Here is a 19,254-nt window from a genome sequence, read left to right on the forward strand (position 1 = left end):
AAATGTTTTTCAGCACACTTAATGGTAATGTCCTTATTAAAACAAAGGATTCTGTAGTGCTTTCAGTGGGAATTCTCTCTTGTAGAGTGGGTCAGCAGCGATGGTTCTCCACAGAACGCACAGAGATAATGCATAGTGCAAGTCGTGGGAATGTACCCAAAAGTTGTTGTCCTTAAGACTGCAGAAATGTAATGGGGCAACACAAAGGAGGTTAGATGTTCCCTCACAGAAAAATAAGGCTTTACAAATTTTGTTATGAATGGGCTTGACTCTCTCAAATTTAAATTTTTAAATAAATGCTGCCCTTTGCATTGGGCCGTTTAGGTGTTACAGCACCATCTGTCTGTCAGTAGAAGGAAGAAAAAAAATCAGCTTTTATTTCTAAACACATTTTTGAGGTATTATAAATGCTTCACAGAGTGCTGAGCATAGGAGAATATTTTTTTTTCCATGGGAGGATTAACCAATTTTGTTCTGCTGCAATATGTTGGGAAGTCCCAAACTAGGAGATTAAATTTCTCTTATTCCTGAGGTGGCAAGTTTTGGGATTAATTGTCTCATGTGAAACAAAGGATACTGAAATGAAGAGTTCCTTTTCTGTTCAAACATTGTAACATTTTCCCTATGCCTGGGAAGCGTTGGGATAAAGTATTGCCTAAATATGAAAGAAGGAGTGAAAAATTGTGATTTCCCTTTCACTGTGCTTTAATAAGGAAAGGGAGGAGAAAGAACAAAAAATTGCACTGGAATACTGAGATCTCTTTTTGCTATATTTCAGTTTTAAATTAAAATACATTACAGAAGCATGTCTATGAGTTATCAAAGGTAGCTCTTACCTTTCTCTCGAGAAGAGAACTTCCAGAATGACCTTACTGGTGGGCTTTCAGTACCTGAGGGGGCTATAAGAGAGCTGGAAAGGGTCTATTTCCACAGGCATTTAGTGTCAGGATAAGGGATGGTGGCTTCAAACTGAAAGAGGACAGGCTTAGATTCAATATTAAGAAGAAATTCTTCCCTGTGAGAGTGGTGAGGCACTGGAAGAGGTTGCTTAGAGAAATTGTGGATGCCCCATCCCTGGAAGTGTTCAAGGCCAGGCTGGATGGGACCCTGAGCAATCTGGGGTAGTGGAAGGTGTCCCTGCCCATGGCAGAGGGTTGGAACTAAAAGAGCTCTGAGGTCCCTTCCAGCCCAAACCATTCTGTGATTCTGTGACATGATAATATTGTTCCTGAAGCAGCTTGACAGAAAATTCATTTAAGAACTGCTCTCTCCTATAAACCTTTCTAATGAAACAAGAAGTGAGGTTCATTCCCTTTTTTTGGATAATGTTTTTTACCCGTTACGAGACAAACTGCATGTAGGATTAAATCTAATAAGTATCAACATATTATTGGGCTTTTCAAATCATATTGAATATAGAAACTAAATAGATTTATGGCTGTAGGTACTTCATATTTTAAAAAATCTATTATTTTTTTGATGCTTATGAAGTTTTATTGCTTTGTAATTAATGCTTAGTGCTAAGCAGTATCTTGTTGAGATTCTTCCACATTCTATAATCTAAGATGTTTCATTTACAAACTAAGTGTAATTAAAAAAAAAAAAATCCAGGAAGGTCATGCACAGTGATGTTTCATTTACAAGCTAAGTGTAATTAAAAAAAAAAAAAAATCCAGGAAGGTCATGCACAGTGGTTTACAGTGTTTGAGATTTGAACTTTTTGTGGCCCTTTTCACTTCTTTTACGTATTTAACGCATCTACTTATTTTTCTTTTCCTGTGAATGGTAAACTTTGTTTTAAAAACTGTTTATCCCCTCTTTAAAGTATTGTTACAGATTGTTATATTCGCTAGAAATTATCAATAAGCTTAATTTATCTACTCTCCATAGGTCTTTGAACTTATCTTTTGCTGTGGGAATACATCTTAACTCCATCGTAAGGTGTTCCTATCTGCCTTACCTCATCCTGCCTTTATTTAAATATCTTTTTGGCATTTAGACTTGATGAGCCGGATCTTTCTTGTCTGTCTCAAGTGGCTTGTTGAAAGAAATCTAATGAAGCCTGACTTCCTTTAGAAAGGCACTGATGGCTCTTGCCAGTGTGTTTATTCCTCGGTTTGCTTTTTGCTTTAGACACAGCTCCAAGTTTGCCTTTCAGAAATTTCAGACTTATTGCTGTGTTGCTCCCTGCAGTCCTCCCGAGTCCATTTGGGGTATTTCATTCCTCTGGCACTGAGGCAGTTTGAACAAGAACACTGCAGCTGATGGCTGTATTCATCCCTGAGTTCTTCTGGATTACCTGAGTGGACACTGTCTGGTCCCAGCAGTTGCTCTCATCCCAGTTTTCTTTTATAACATCTCTGTTCTGTGGTGGTCATATGTTTCAAGAGCACTTTCTGCCCTTTGATCTTCTATTAGCTCTACAGAGACACCTTAATGGGCTTACTCCTCCTGATTGGTTTGAAAAATAATTTATTGCTGCCTTTTATGGCTTTATGCAATTGTTCCTCCATCTCTTTTAACCTGCTTTGTTCTGTTTTTAAAACTATCATGCCATAGTGGATGTATTTTTCTGTTTTCCTTCTTTGGGGAGACTCACTGAAGAATGCCATTTTCTTACAGCCTTCTTTCTCTACAGCTTAGCCATTCCAGCTTTTTGTTTGTTTTTAAGCAGCCTTCTCTTGGATGGCATATGTTTCCTTTGAACCCCTAATATTGTATCTTTTTATATAGATTTTGTGTTGTCTATTAAAACATTTTCCATGTTTTTCTGCATCTTTTTGTATTTATAATATGAAAACTAAGCTAGCCAGGTAAGAAATTTCTTGCTTCAAATGAGATGTTCCCATCAGAAATGTTGTTGTTCTCACCTGTTCATGAAAAATAAATCAGTATTGTTTACCTAGTTTATTATTCATGTACAGATTTTTATGGTAGCTCATGCCAGGTAATGATTCTCAAATAATCCTGACTGAAGTAATACAGTGTAAATAGAATGTAATTTTCTAGCACTAACAAAGCAAGTATCCTATTGTGCTTGATTGGAGATTTTATTCTAAAATTTCTGTCCAGAGATAACTTGCTTTGCTTATGCACCTTTCTAAGAACAGTGTTAGGGATTCTTCAGCTTTGGAGAAAAAGCAGTGGTGACAGTTCACATCTCTCCTGTGTGTTTTGTTGCAACTTGGTTTGATCTAAATGAGAAAGACATTTTATTAAAATAATTCTGATATTGGAACTGACAAGGTCACAGAAGATCTTCAGGGTCCGTATACCTGAAGATGTTTTTTCTCAGTATTTCAACTAGTAGGTTGGACTTAAATACTCTGCTAAGTTGTAAACTTGAATTTATCTTCATTTTGTATTATTTCTTTCTTATTATGTGTTTTAATCTTTGGGCTTCACTGTCAAGCCTATTACCCTATGTCAAATTGTGCATTCTAAAGGAAGACTTTATTGAAAGGGCAAATGTGGTAACACTTTCCCGGAACACACTCTCACTCTTCTGCGATTTGAAGTGACGCTTGGGTTGTAAAATGCCTTTTCCCTGGTAGTGAGTCAGGTTGGATGAGGAGACATGGGTCACAACCAGTATTTCCTAGAGCACCTTCTGTTCGTTACACTGTTATAATTAATAGAATAAAGCTGTTGCTGATAATAGCTGATAACTACACTCAAAGCTTACAGTTGGGAGGCTGACTCCAACAAGTGTAGTGAAGGATTGATTCCAATAGCTGCAAAATTATGGCAAAAAGGAGCAAAGATAAAGATGACCATGGTGTTCATTTTATGTCTAAAATTTCTATTTCATATTTTCCATGTTTTTTTTATCTAAGGTGAAGCTCCTGTGCTGTTTTATTGTGATGATGACTTGGTCTTCCAAGCTTCCCCTCCAGTTCCTCACATCTCCTTTGTGACTAAACAATTCTGAGTAACTGAGTGTCAGCAATTCATTATTCACTCATTCTTCAGACTGTTTTTTACATATCTTTTGAACAGCCTGAAACAAACTGACAGGAATTGTACAGTTAATGTTAGTTTGACCAGGTCCTTATCTCATATTTTCGCTCCTCTCTTTCTGGAATTAGCTATACTGATTCTTGTCATATACCCTTTCTCTGACTGCTTTTTCTTTTATTTTGCTTTTGTGATTTTGGTCTAGAATAAGTCATTATACCTTCCAATAATGTGACTTTTAAAATAAAAGTAGTTTGTTTACGTGAGTGGAGGATTTGTGCTTATTGATGTTTTCAGAGCTTTGATGAAATAAAAGGTTAGAATATTCTTCTGTTGTTATTATTTGTATAGTTAACATTTCCACTGAAGGTGAAAATGTAAATATCACAGCCATTCTGAAAAAAAAATGTCAATTACAGTTATGATAATTTAGTTTTTGTTTGCCTACAGGAACCTGAAACTGCTTTTTTGTTTCTGTTAAAACAGAGTAGTGAATCGAAGAGTTTTTAATAGCATTAACTTTCAGATCAAATGTTTGCAACCAATCTTTATAATTCCAGAATTAGTGGAAACATTTATATCTTTAGATTCTTCCATCCAGGCACAGGGAAGCGAATTATTGAAAAGATAAAAATAAATTTGTTTGCTTTCTGTCAGAGTTCGTATCTACAGCCAACCTTGATAGAAGACCAGAATGATTTAGACAAGTTTGCTTTGGAGATTCATAACATATGCTTGCTGGACAGAATTGAGTTATCTCTGCTCTGGAGAGTAAGTTATTGTAGCAGGAGCTGACAGAGATGAAGATAACTGAGGGAAATTCAATTACCTTTTAGTGTTTTCCTTCTAATAGGATTCTTAATGTGAAAAAGATCCTTAGATGATGCGCCTGTGTTGCTTTGTGAGATCTGCTTTGATACCTGCATCCAGAATAAAGTGAACTCTTCTTTTCAGGCCTTCATTAAGGATGAAATATGCATCTGATTGCTAAATGGGTGTTAGCTTTTGATTCACCATATTATCATTTGTAGTCCAGACATATTGGACAGTCTTTTGGCAGTAGTCTTGAATATTCTAAACACAATTTCATTTTCAAAAGTATTGTTTTTATGTAAAAAGGTTGTTTATAACAGCAATTGAAGAAAGAGGTCACAAAATTGTAAAATAATTCCCTATACTCTAGTGCTGTCTCTGCATGGTTTTTCTCTCATTTGAATTTTCCTGGCAAAAGCACCAATTTACAAATATTATTTATGACTGACCTGAGTTCAGGCTGTTGGGCTAAAGCCCATCCACTTGACTATAGCTGAATTTCTTGTAACAGCTCTCCAGTTCTGGAGTTACTGGGGTAGACTGGTGCACACAGGTATTAGGATGTTGTTATTTGTGTTACTTGTAAATTTTTTTTGCAGTGTCTGATGGTTGAAATGAAAATTTAGAAGTGACTTTATGAAGGCAGCTCACTCTGCAGCTGTATGGACAAGAACAAAGCATGTACAAGTTCGTGTACCTGCACTATGCACTCATTTACGGACCCACTAAACTACTGTCTACAGCTGAATGTAAAAAGAGTTTATTTTTAAAACTCTGAACCTTAACCAGCATTGCAAAGTCTGCTTTTTATCTGGATGATTTATCCAAGCACTTGCACACTGATATTTCTATAAAAGAGAGGGAGAACGAGTATCTTCATGTTAGATTGATTTGCAACCCCAAAACAGGTTTGGATGTGCCTAAAGGACATAGCATACCTGACCCTAAAGAGTAATGAATTGAAATTCTGGTCCATATTTTGGGCAGCTACTTATCTTGACCTGTGGCTTCTTGGTTATGTCAGCTGTGGTTACCTTCGTCATTCTCATTTGAACTAAAATCATAGTAGGAATAGTCTCATTTTGTATTTAATCAGTCTCCTGATTGAGGCATGACAAAGTTGATACCTGCAGGTGTATTCTTTGATGTTCATGAAGGTAACTTAGGAGAATCAACTTTGAGGCAACACACATTAAGATACTAGGCTGTTTAGAAAATGTTTGAAGGTGTTTGTCAGTAGTGCCTGAAAGTACTTACGGTTAAAATTTTTACTGTTGTCTGTGTTTCTTCCATAGAGTATTTTTCTCTTTTATCTATTAGTACATTATTGAGGAGAAAATTGTACAAAATGTTGCATTTAGTGTAAGAGTTTAATTTCTCCTTCCATTGAAAGCTTCAGCCTCTCACGGAGAATGCTCCATAATGAATGCAAAATGCTGTGATGTGCAGAAATAAATACCTGCATGAGTGATGGCTGAAAAGAGACAGTAATTGCTTAAGTAAGGATTTTACAACTAAATTGATAAAAGTATCTTTAGTACTAGATGGAGCTTGAAGTCCATCTGGGACCAGGGGGGGAAATGGAAAGCTATAAAGCCACATCCATCCAAGGGTGATATTCCTGAGCGTTTATAAAGCTACCTTTTCATTTCTGAGTAGATCTATGCAGCTTTCCAGGGAAGGGAACAAGACTGTACTAATCAGGATTCTTAACTGGAACTGAAAGATCCTTTCACATCACCACTTCTACCTCACTGCTGTTTAGTCCAGGTTTTTATCTTAACTTTCCTGTATTTGCCCTTTAGTGGGAATCACTATAAGTGAGTTAAAAAACCTTTGCCTTCCTGCTTCATCTTATTCTTTTATCGAAGTGTTTACAGAATGAGTCTATCTACTAATTTCTCTTTGACCTAAATGGGAGAAAACTGAGCCAATTCCTTTGAGATGGTCTTAGGTCAAGAAAAGGAAGATGTGTCAGGCAGTTAAGTTGCTCTTCTGGTGATCATCGTGTGACTTAGAAACCTCTGGATTTCACTGGTAATCTGGAGTCCAACTGGAAGTGGCAGAGTCAATCCTTAGGAAGATTTTCTAATCAGAAAACCAAACTGTCCTCACTATTCTGCTTCACACAAGTAGATGTTTCCTGTTTTTTTTTCCTCACCACTCCTCCCTCCCACCTGTTTCCTGCTCACATTTCTAAGTCCCTGTTACTAATTCACTATTTAGAAAATGCATCTTCAAAGATTTCTGGCCATCTTAAAAGAAAACATTTATATATCACTTGGAAGGAGGGCTTGGAAGGTGATGATAGTGACTATGATGAGCAGTGCAAGTGCTTAGGTCATCATTCCATGTTTTTTTCTTTTGTGTCCTAGTGCAAAGGTACTGGGGGTTTTTCTGATTAAAAATTTGCAGGAACAAATTCTGAGTCTAAGTAGTAATGCCAAGATTATGGCCTAGTCGATTTTGAGATGTTTATGCTCCTTCAGTCCTTCTCCCTGCCTGTCCTTGCAGGAGATTGAAGTCTTATAGAACTCTTCTGGATTGTCTGGTGTCCTTAGAGCAGTTTGAGATTCCATCTTTTGTGACTGATGCCAATTCTTGACAGATAAAGGAAGCAAAATTATTGGATGGGTTACTATATTATAGAGAATGTATGGAACTTGTGAAACAAATGTTGTCATAGCTTAGGACCAGAGGCCAGGCTTGTCCCTGGTGTCTCTCCACTCCCATCAGCAGGACTGGGTCATCCTCAGCTGTGCTGGCTCCATGCTGGCCCTTGGTCCCAAGGGAACATTTACAATAAGGAAAAAAAAAAAAATCAGATATTCTGACTTCTAAAATATTGTTGCTTATTTTTTCCTGTGCTGCCTGTTAGAAACCCCAAATACCTCATTTCTAAGCAGTTGTTGAGAGCCCTGTAGCCAGCATCACTCATCTTGGCACTGGCCCAGTGCTGTCCTGCAAGGCAATTTCATATGGTCGGCATGGGAGGAGGGAGGATGTTTCCTGCGTTATTTTTGAGTCACAGTTGTGTGAAGCTGCTCAGAAATTTGGAATATTAGAAGTAGATTACTGGCTGGAGTGTAACTGAAGCTGTTAAAGTGTGTAAGAGATGTTGTTACATGGCTCTTTGGTATTTCTAATAACTGTCACTTACATGTGTTTTACATAATGTTTTATGTAATTTCAGTATTTCTTTCGGTTTTGTGTGCACTTGGTAGAAGCTGCTGATTTTGATTAGTCACTGTTCTTTATTTCAAAACCTATAATTTTAATGAGTGAACTGTAATCCACACCAAATCTCAGATTTGAGTTTTAAAAATCCACAGATTTGTGTTGGTTTTTTTTTTTTATCCTGCATGGCTATTGTGCTCTAAATGTTACAAGCTCCAAGTACTGAATTTATTATTTTACACTGAATTAAAGTCAATTAGCGAAGTCTAGTTAAGCAGGATTTGTGCAGCTGGAATGTGTAATCTGTTTTTTGGTCTTACACCAACCAACATCCCTGAGTTCAGCTGTTTGTAGAAAATGCTGATAACTGTTGTTGAGGGGTGCTATGAAATCACCCTCATACCATTAAAAAAAACAAACCAAAGCAACCAGACAGAAAAACCTTGCATGCTGAGCTGAAACAGAGCCAGAATCAAAACTCAACAAGAACATCAGAACCTTGAAATAGGACCTTTCACAAGTTCTGGTATTTAACATTGAAATGACAAATAAACAGAAAATTTAGGAAGAGGCTTTTACGTGTTCTTATGTAAACAAATGTGTTTAGGGAGTATTATTGTTTTTTAAAATTAAAATTGACAACATAAAGGATGATGCCAGTAGAAACTGCTTGGTGCTACACAGTTCTTCATTTCTCTGAAGGGAGCATCTATGGTGGTTGCAATACTGCCTCTTGCCATTGCAGTCTTTTCATTTAAACCAAGAGAGCAAAAAAACCCCCGAATTTTAAAGCAACATTCTCAGTCTTTGCTCCATATTGCTCAGTATAAGGATCTAGAGTTGTACGAATGAGTGTTTTTCACTTAAGACTGCTGTGAAAAAAGGCAGAGGCTGTTGTCTTCTCATGCTCTCAATAATGGGAATATTTCAAATGCTGTCTTTTTATGGATAGTAAAATCACATAGTTTTAAAAAGAAATTAAATTATCCTCCCCCCAACAATTTTTAGAGCCAAATGTCAACCTTTCAAGGATGGTGGAACTATTTCTGAATAAAAAATATTAGTTACAAAGACCCCCTGTTCATACACATCTCATGCTGTTCTAAAATTCAAAAATCATGTTAGCTTAGTGCATGAGAACCAATGATAAAGGAAAAAATCTCATACTTTAGCTGCAATGAAACACAGAACATAGAATACTGGAAAAAAGGAGAGAGGAAAAAATAAAGTTAAAACAGTTTGATTTTCATAGTTTGATGCTATAAGAACTCTGACAGGAGGCTTTAAGATAAGGCAGAGGTTAAGCCAAAGTTGGGATTGTGACTCTTAACATGTTTCCAAAGTAAGTGACTAGGAATGATTTTAAAGAATAACTGCTATAAAAGGCCATATAGGCCATATTTTAAAACTCCTTCTCTTGGCTTCTGGATTATTTTCTTAAAAAATCTTTTCCCATTTCATCATCATCTTAATAAAAATATGCTGCTTTTAAAATACTTGGTCCTGGAAAGGATAATTCACTCAAGAATCTTAGTTTACAAAAAGGTAAAGAGTGAGTTTGGAGTGGAAGTTAGAAAGCTGTAAATTGGCAGCACTGAACATGTTATTCTTGAATAGACTTGAGAATAAAATTACATGTAATCCTTCTTTTTTCACAGATTCTCTCATAGTAATTTGAAACTTCTCTGACCAAAAAAATCCCAACAAACCAAAATCCACCCTTAATACTTTTCCTTAATAATTAATGAAAATGTTTCTGCAGATACAGATGAAGGTCGCTTAATGGCAGTAATTAATTAAAGGGATTTTTTTCCATGTGCAGGAAGGAAATACTTTGCCATACTGTGTTTGCCCTATTTAGCAGTGTTTCTCAAGGATATGTACCAGGCAAGGTGATCATTCTCCACTGTGAGAGGCTGAAAAAGTCCTGAACTGTCAGACATCAAGGCCAGTAAATCAGCTCTTGGAGCATCCATGGTAGAAGCTGGTGAAGGACAGATGAGTTACCTTTTGGGTAACAAATTTGTGTTTGTAAGGACAACTACAAGTTTTTAATTCTTTTAAATTTTATTTTGCCACTAAGCTTCATAAGTGACATCTTTAGGAGCCCAGACAGATCTGAAAACAACGTGGTATCCAAAGTACTGATGTTTATTGGAGATGTGCTTGTTACTGGCATGCAACCTGAGGAGATACACTTACAGCTTTTTACCGGCTAAGCTCATAGTTCAATGCCTTAGAAAGCCTCGGGCAGCCTAGAGAGGTAGCACGGGCAATCCAGCATTTCGGTAGCTCTAAAAGTGGTACCTGTATCAGCTGCAGAGCAAATACCACCAGCAGAAGCAAAGAGGAGAAATATAGCTCCCGGCTTGCCTAATTCCCGCAATTACAGCTTTGAAAAAGAAACAGACGACAAGAGATGTTCTCAGAAAGAGTTGCAAAGCCAAGGAGGGCGGACCCCTCCTTGGTCCTTTCTTTTATTCGGAGGAGGGGAAAGGGGAGGACTGGGGGCGGACCCGGGGTGAGCGGCCAATCAGACACTGCTGAAGAGTCTGAGTTACATTTGGCTTTGCCCGCGCTTGGAACAAAGGAGCTCGGAGCACGTGGCAGAGGCAAGTCCTGGCTTGTCTCAGGGAGGGGGAAGGGAGGCTCGGAACAGGCAGCAACAGCAACCAGTCATGGCAAGATAGGAAACTATTATGCCTCAATGCTTGTTATCTCAAATGAATGTGATCTCTCTGTTCTTTGTTCATGAAGTTATAGATTTTGATACATTCTCAAACTCCTGGATTAAAATCAGAGTTGTGTTCTGAATCCAAGACACTAAACAGGGGAAGCTGAAAAGTGCTCGAGGGGAACTATGTAGAAAATAGAAACAGAAACACAGACCCCAGACTGCAGGGATATCTCAAGGGGCTAATCTTTCCGCCTTTTGCAAAGCTGGAACTTTACATAAGCTTGGAAGCTGTTTATGAAGAGGTTTTTGGCTGGAAATGAATATTCTTTGCATGTGTTTTGCAAATTTATAAGGAAATTTAGTGAGTGTGATGTAGCAGGAATATCAAACAATAAATAACAAAATCAACAGAGGTATGTTGATTATATTTGCTTAGGATGCTACATATAATATGAATGTGAGCACTTACATAATAAAGAATCCTATATAGAAATATACATTCCTCTAAGGTAAGTGTTGAGACCATTAACATAAGTCAGGTGTTAAAATACTGATACACTTAAGTATTTATATCTGTCTCTTTGATAGCTATCAAAGTTAAAGAATTTTAAGTCATGCAAATGTGTTTCACTTTCTTTTATAGCCAGAGACTGAAGCCATATTTATAGTGACTTAATTTGGAACTTTACTACAAAATACTCCGTACCACTTACGAGGGGAACTAGTGGTACAAGGCATTTTGTAATAGGGTTCCAGATTATCCTTTGGTTTATCTGCTTGTCTGAATCATTCTGGCTACATTTTTCCAGTCATTGAGAATGTCCATTTTCCCCATGTTTTAAGGTGGTATTGTTTCCCCACTTAGAGAAATGTACCTTTGGTCCCTATTATGAAAAATGATTCAGAATTCATCTGGTACAAAACTCGTGAAAAATTGCTTTTTAGGTAGTACCTTTAAGGGCTTCTTAACTAGTGAGCTGTGTTGTTCAGAAATCCTTGCCTGGTGTGTGTTACCTGCATTTAGAGATTTCATTTCAGGTTTAGCTGTGCCATCTGAAGTGCATGTGACTTTCAATCTGTTCAGGTGTCACTCCTGTGCCAAGTCTTGGTGCTGTGAGTTGTAAAAGAACTGTGCTGGCAGCGGGGTGTCTGGAAATCTGAATCCTAGGGAAGCAATCATTTGGCTGCTGGGGCCAGAACTGCTGAACTGCTTTGTACCTACCTCCAAGGCAATGGAAATCCTTACTGTGCCTCCGTGGAGCGAGGCAGTTGGAGAGGTGGTAGTCACAGTTAGTGAATGAGGACATTCCAGAGCTTTGTATTTGGCCCACTTCAATTATATGTTTTCAGATAATTAAAAGGTTCTCTCCCCCCCCCCAACCACCTTTTTTTTAAAACATAAGTTGCACAGAAAGGACAATATGAAAAGATAGCAAAACCAAGTATCCAGCACTTGTGAAATATCACACTGGTGTGACCTTAATTTGGCCCTCACTAGGAACGTGTAGTGAACCCTTAGATTATGTAAGTGTATGTCATTTTTTGGCAGAGTGGATGTTCCTTATACAATAAAGGAGTTTGTCAATTCCAGAAGTTGCTCATGGATTTGATTTGCTTGTTGCACTGGACTAGAAGTTCTTCAGTGTATTAATACAGCACTAATCTCTGTGGTGGTGTTGAAGCCATTGAATGTCACGAGGGTGATACAGTGTGCTTGGGGAATGCCTGAAAAGATCATCCCTGGCTCCTTTGCTTAATATCGAATCTGAGAGCATGGAGCCACCTGTGCAGGAGTGCTGAGCTTTACTGTTTCTAGAGCATAGGGAATTCTGCTTGGATTCTTTCTAGCTTGAAAAATGCTTTGTACTTGGAAGATGTGAACCCAAAAAATGTTAAATTTACTGCCGAAGTGTGTTGTTTTTAGGCTCTTAGACTATTTTAAACAAGAGCAGCATGAAGGGACTGCTGACAAACCGGATTTGCAAAAGAGGAAGGGAGTAAAGTTCCTATCCTAGTGCGTGATTTGAATGCAAAATGTTTGGACATAAGTACAGTAAAAACATGTTCTTGGGTTTGAAAAGAACATTTCTCTCTGCATATTGTTTATGCCAGTGGTTAGCAATGATGCTTAGATAAGTAGAGTATTGGAATAGTGTAGGAAATCCCAGTTTCTAGCAAAGAGGAAGAGATCTTACTTGTTTGTGCAAAGCTTTGTCTTTGATCCAAGGGTGCTACTGTAGCATAAATAATATCAATTAGATAAGCATCAAAGAAAAAGGCTAAAAAAAGTCTGTGGTGCTAGTGGACACTGCAGAAGGAATCTGATGTTATTTGTCTCTGCTCTTCACTATTTCTTTATTCTGACAGCTGCTTTTTTCCCAGTTGAACTCATGTTAGTTTGTCTCATTTACCCACTGTACTAAATTGGGTTCATCTGAAAGATGCAATATGCTTAAAAGTGCTGTTGCCTTGTCTTTATTTGGGTTTACTAGAGCTTAATTCTGTGAGACTTGAAGGTAAAAAATAAAGCTGTTGACTCAGCACACATTAAAACCAGATGTCTCTTGAGATCTTGCATTTCTCTCTAATCACTAACCCAAATTGATTGTGGTAAATTTTTTTTTCTGGTCATGACCATAGTTTTGCCAGTCTGTGTTTGGTGTGATCTAAGTCAACTGCATGCTTTTTTCCTTCCTTTTGTGATTTTAAATGCACATTTTTTTCCCCCTCAGGAATGTCTGGCTATAAACCTATGTTTTTTTCATCCCCCTCCCCCCCTGCACCATTTGTATTACAAACAGTTGATTTAGATGCAGATTCTTTTTAATCTTGAAATCAGATAAAAGGCTGCAAAAGTGGATAAATGAGATTTGGAAACCCATGGGTTGAAGAGATGAGAAACCATTGCATTGTGTTCAGTCCATTAAAACAAGAAGAAATAGAAGAGATACTTTGATAAGTGTTCTGCTGGTGTTAACCTTGATGGCTATTATCGGGGGGATGATGCTATATCTATTTCATTGGCTTAAGCTTTTTTCATGCTGAGAGAAATCAATACTTGGAGTCGTGGGATGACAGAGGCATCACTTCAGAATTGACGGTGGCTGTCAGACGTTGTCATTGGTTGACTTTTGTTCGCTGTTGAGGTTTTAAGCTTTCATTTTTCTAAGTCTTATTCAGGAGTCTTTGTAAGATTTCCCTGGGTAGCATTTTTAGTCCAGACTTTAAACCTCAGGTCAGAGGTCAAGTGCAAAGATCTGTGAAAGCAGAGGACTGAGGAGCTCCTTCATTTATTAAAATATCCTTATTTGTGGGGAATTTGCATTAGTGGCAAGACTGTGCGTTATCTTATGGATGACTCTTCCTCTTAAGTGACACCCTCTGAGACAGGTTGTTCACAAAGCCGGTATCTTTTAGGTAAATTAGACAAAGGAACTGGCATATGTAAAAGTGTTCAGCGATCTCAGAGTTGAAGAATAAGAGTAAAAAGGTGCAACATTTCTTTTAAAAACCCCACACTATTGAACTTTGAATCGCTTGTAGAAAGCATTACATTGTCATTTTGGGGCTGCAGAGGTGCACGATGGAGATGGTACCGTGCAGAGGAAATCTTTTACTTGACATTTTTATAAAGATCAAAGATAAAATAGTTCTGAAAACTAAGTTAATCCTCCTCTTCACTGAAATATAGACAGGCAAAATAGACTAATTCACCCTGTCAGTGTTTCTGGAATATTTCCTGCATACAGAATGTATTGTATTTTCACATCTATAATTTGCCCTTTGCACAACCTTGTGCCCCTTCCTGTTCCTTAAAAATGAATCTTCAGGTAACCTTCATGTTCAGCTTGCCTGCAGTCTTGTCTGGGCAGAGAGTGGGAGAGAGGAAAAAACCTGGTTCTGTGATAATGGCAAAGCGAAGGATTTTGTTCTATCCTGGATGAAGGGCTGGAAAACAAGGGTCTTGCCTCTATGCCATGCTTAATACACTTCCCCTTTGTAAAACTTTAAACAGTCACTGAATTTAAGACTTTTTGGAGATAACACTTGAGGTGTGTGTATATGAAAATGCTTTTTTTTTTTCCTTTCAACACTTAGTTTCATCCTAAGGATGACTGCGCTACTTTCGTGATTACAGTTTCATTGCACACTTGCCCAAACAGGTAACAAAAATCATGTCGGCCAAAGCAGCAGGAAGGAAGGAAGGTTTGACAACCCTGTTTGCCTGCAGCTGTGTATATTAATTGTAAAACCATATTCTGGCATGATAGGGTGCACATTGCAGGTGCGAGAGATCAAACACTGAGAAAGAAATAAAACTGTACAAATACATTTTTGAGATTGTGCACAAACAGAAATCAAGCTGGATTTCTATTTTACATAAATGGAATGATTGGGATTTAGTGTGAAATATTAACTGTACCACTCTATATCCTGGTGTAGTATCTTAGGAAGCGGTGGATCAGGTGAACCTGGCATCTGGAAAATGAAAAATGAAGAGAAATGGGAACTTTTTAGTGCTTTCAGAATAGTCTAGTGGTGATTGGCTACTTCAGAATGGGTCTTTTTCTGATTCTTTTGGTGGAACCAGTCTTCTTTCACTTCTGTATTCAAAGAATTTGAGAGAGGGAGGTGGAGAAATAACTTCTATTTTGCTGTATTTTTGGCATATATATATATATATATATATATGGCAGAAACCACTGAACAACTGGTGAGACAGCTGTATGATCAAAGAGGAGGTTATTCTTGCAGAACTTTCTTAGGGGTAATAACTAGATATGCATGTGGCAGACATCTGGCAAAACTGTGGCTTCTTTCTTTTTTGTTTGTAAAATATATATTGTAAAGAGCATGCAGTGGTTAAGAGTTCCTCCTAGAGTGATGCTGTAAGTTCATGGGATTGCTGCCTGTGGGAGTTTCTCAGTTTTGGTGTATAATTGCAAATTTCTATTCATATTAAATCCCGAATTTCCTGAAAAGTGGAGTTCCATTTCCAGTTTATAACAGGCTGGTTGTGTTTTCACAGACGTTGTCAGGACAATAAAATACCTTTTTTTTTTCTTCGTTTGTCACAGCTACATTTTGAAAATCCTTGTTGGTATTTAATGAAGGATGTGTTCAAAATCACATCATAAAGAGACTTTTTTTAAAGAGGTACAAGTTCATTATATCTTTTACAAAACATTCTAGTTTGATTTCCATTTTATCATGTTTTAAGGTCAAATGTGACTTTAATGTTCCATAAAGAGACAGAGATTGATAATGGGGAAAGAATAACCCTCTAATGTGATTTATATCTATGGATTTTATGTCAGATATGAAAAGTTGCTGTTCAAATTGTAAAGGAGGATCCATTAAAGAGCACTTTAAAACATTTTACTACTTAGCTTACCTTATTCGCTTGTTTTTAGAATTCTGCTCTTTCAGGCAACTTAAAAATAACAGCTTATGAAACATTTACAAAGTGCTGAAAAGAAGTCGGAATCATCATGGGTGCAAAATAGTTCAATGTATTGGAACAGACAGCTGTATTTGGAAAGAGCTAGGAAAATACTGTTTAGTGTTGGGTATGATTTAGTCATCTTATATTTTTGTGAAGAAGGGTGGCAGAGTGCTTCATGTAGGAATACAAAAGATAATTTTTGATGTCTCATTGACTTGGAAAGTCAGCTGCTTATTCTTCAGTCCTCCTGGATGTCTGCTCATCAGGTGAGCTTTGCTGAAAAGTACGGGAAAATTATGAGGAAATATTTAAATATATCAAAGTCATCAGAATAGTTCTTTAAAATTTATTCGTCTGTTAGTACATTTTCATTGTCTAGTGTCTGTGAAAATCTACACAACCCCAAATTTTATTTTGTGTTTTCTTCACATTCTTCCTTTCTATCACTTTATATGACATATATATTTATATATACACATGTATATAAATAGCATTTATAGCCTGCTGATTTTTTTGTTTGCAGCAAGTTTCTAGGGCTTGTACATACATAGAAAAAGCGTTGCTACTGTTTTAAACATTAAAAAAAAAGCATATGATATTGTGCTGATACCTAAGCTCTAAGAAATAATTGTACTAGTGTCTGCATCAGCTGTGCTTCACAAAGAAAAAGCAATTTTTTTTGGTGTTAGGCAGACATTTGTGTCCATTCCACTAACTAGATCATAGAATAATCCAATCATTGACAAAGGCTGAAATGCTTTGTCTGGCGTATGTGATCTGTGGAATTGCCAGATGAAAACTGAAATTACAAACAGGGAGTGCTGAAGTGGGGAAAAGCCTTTACTGTTTCTACCAATATTTGAATTTCTTGTGGGTTTTCATGTACAGCAAAATGGGGTTTTGATGAGGGGGTGATAGAAATTTGATGCTGGTTTTTTGAGTTCTGTATGAACAAGAAAATTTTCAGAAGGTCAACAAAAACCAAAACGATGACACAATGTTGTAACAAAGAATCTCTCATAGTTTTGAATTCAGTTAGTAGGTGTGACTTACAGTTCTTGTTTGCTAGAATTTGATTTCGAGTAGGTTGGCAAGCAGAAGATGTTCCTACAACAGGTCTAATACTGCTAAGAAAGTTACTGACTTTCCCATGCCGGCCTGCAAATGTGCTCAACTTCAAGAAGCCACCTGGTAAAGATTGATTTAGTCCTCAGATGCATTTTATCTTCTGTCTGTCTGAAAAAATGTGGATTTTTCTCCTTAACTTTCTTAGATATATAAACAACAGCAAGCAGTTGGCTCCCCAAATCTAATGAAGAGTCATGGGAGTGGAGTGGTCAGCTAGCTGACATTCTTTATTCTGAGATTTACCATTGTTTTTTTAAAGCTATTCACTTTGTTATAGGCATAACCACTTTTATTTTATATGTTTTATTATGCAGTCTGGCCACTAACGTGTTGGCTTTTGCTAAATTTTGAGTGTGTGTGTGATGTGGTTAAAGAATTCATGGCAAACCAAGATCCTCTACGTGGCTCTCTGGACGGATTTCCTATGGGCAGCTGCACAGGGCCTCAATTCTCAAACCTGGAAAATGGGGTTGATTCTTTCCTTTTGAGGGTTTTGTATAAGTAATTAATTATGAAGTACTTCGAACTTCCTTTGGATGGTGTAATTAAAATGTAAAGTAATAAAGGTATTTATTTTCTTGCCAGTCACTGTGTGCCCAGTACTCTGCAGACAAACGGGAAGAAGAAAAAATGTGTCATCATTTGATCACAGCAGCGAAGTACCGGGACCAGGTGACTGCAACACAACTAATACAGAAAATTGTCAACATTCTGACAGACAAGCATGGAGCCTGGGGAAGCTCTGCACCAAGGTAAGGGATTTTGGGGTGTTCTAAAATATTTTTGTGCAGCAATGCTCTAGTGATTTGACATAATGTCTCATGGTCAAACCTAAAGGTAAACAAGGTTTTCCAGGTGTTGTTTTTTTCAAAAAGAATAATATAAAAAAGGTAAAGTGAATGTCAGTGTTTAGTGTGGGTGAATGTCAGAGAACTGGTGTTTTGTTAGAACAGTGAAAAACAGGATGAGTCTCTTGTGACTTTTGACTTTGTTATAAAAGTGTGATAGAATTTATTTTGAATGTTCTAGCCCTATTGTTTAGAAAAATAATTTTTAAAATTAAATGCTTTCTCAGTGCTAGCTTTCTTCTTGGTGTCTTATGTGATTCAAGCTTGAACCACAGTTCAGTAACTTGTTTTCTTTTCTGCCAAATTTTAAACAAACGAACATCTTTTTGAGTTACAAGGAAATGGTGAGTAATTTCAAAGTAAAAACAGTACTTCCAGACTAATTCAGAATGAATTCCTTTTGGAATTCTCAGCAGGTACCTTCATTACAATGATACTTGTCTAACTTCTTTAGCTGAGACTTGTGCTTAAGTTTCACTTGCAAATCTGAAATGCAAGTTCAAGTCCTTCTAGTACATCCTTAATTAATACTTATGAATAACTGGAACATATTTAGGCTGGAACATAGCTGAATATGCTCATGTATTAAGATACTGTTATTTGAATGTAGTAGAATAATAAGCACGAGAGAAATATGTGAGTAGACAACAAACTGTTTTTCCAAGTAACCTTTATTCATTATTCAATGACTACTTGTCTTCTGGAAAGAAAAAATTAATTCCCAAGCACTAGTAATTTCTATAATATACAGAAACAAAATAAAAATTTTATGAATAAAATTAACTGGAAGTGTTCAAATTAAAAGTCATTATACTATGGCGTAGGATGTCTGCAAACATATTGTAAATATGAATTTTGGGCTCTAGCTTATAGGGTTAAAAATGAAACGTTGAATAACTGTTTAATGCTGTTTCTCTTTTGTTAAGTGAGTTATACTCAAATCTAAAAAGACTGTTTAAGAAAAAAATTATGAGGGTGCAAAAAACCAATAGCCTATTTCAACACTTAAAAGAATTTTTAGTAAGGCATTTATTACAATTGTGCAAAACCAGATTTCCTTCAATACTTTGTACATCTGTAATTTTGCTGAGTATGTACCTTGTGGTTTACTCCATCTGTTTGTGTCTCTGGATTTCAGTTAAGAAGCTTTGCTAAGAAGCAGAGAATCCTACATGCTCTTTAGGTGTGCTTTGCTTGTTGAGTTAATA

General features: G+C 36.9%; 1 protein-coding gene across 1 annotated transcript in view; it reads left to right on the forward strand.

Annotated features, from left to right (window-relative positions):
• Nucleotides 1-19,254, forward strand: part of LRBA (LPS responsive beige-like anchor protein) — a 373,544-nt gene that overhangs the window by 137,372 nt on the left and 216,918 nt on the right. Inside the window, exon 38 of the mRNA XM_017744109.1 lies at nucleotides 17,784-17,950. Coding sequence (XP_017599598.1) covers nucleotides 17,784-17,950 — 167 coding nt within the window. The remainder of the gene's footprint in view (nucleotides 1-17,783; nucleotides 17,951-19,254) is intronic.

The sequence above is a fragment of the Corvus brachyrhynchos genome, unplaced genomic scaffold, assembly GCF_000691975.1.
Source record: "Corvus brachyrhynchos isolate BGI_N302 unplaced genomic scaffold, ASM69197v1 scaffold229, whole genome shotgun sequence".
Classification (NCBI taxonomy): Eukaryota; Metazoa; Chordata; class Aves; order Passeriformes; family Corvidae; genus Corvus; species Corvus brachyrhynchos.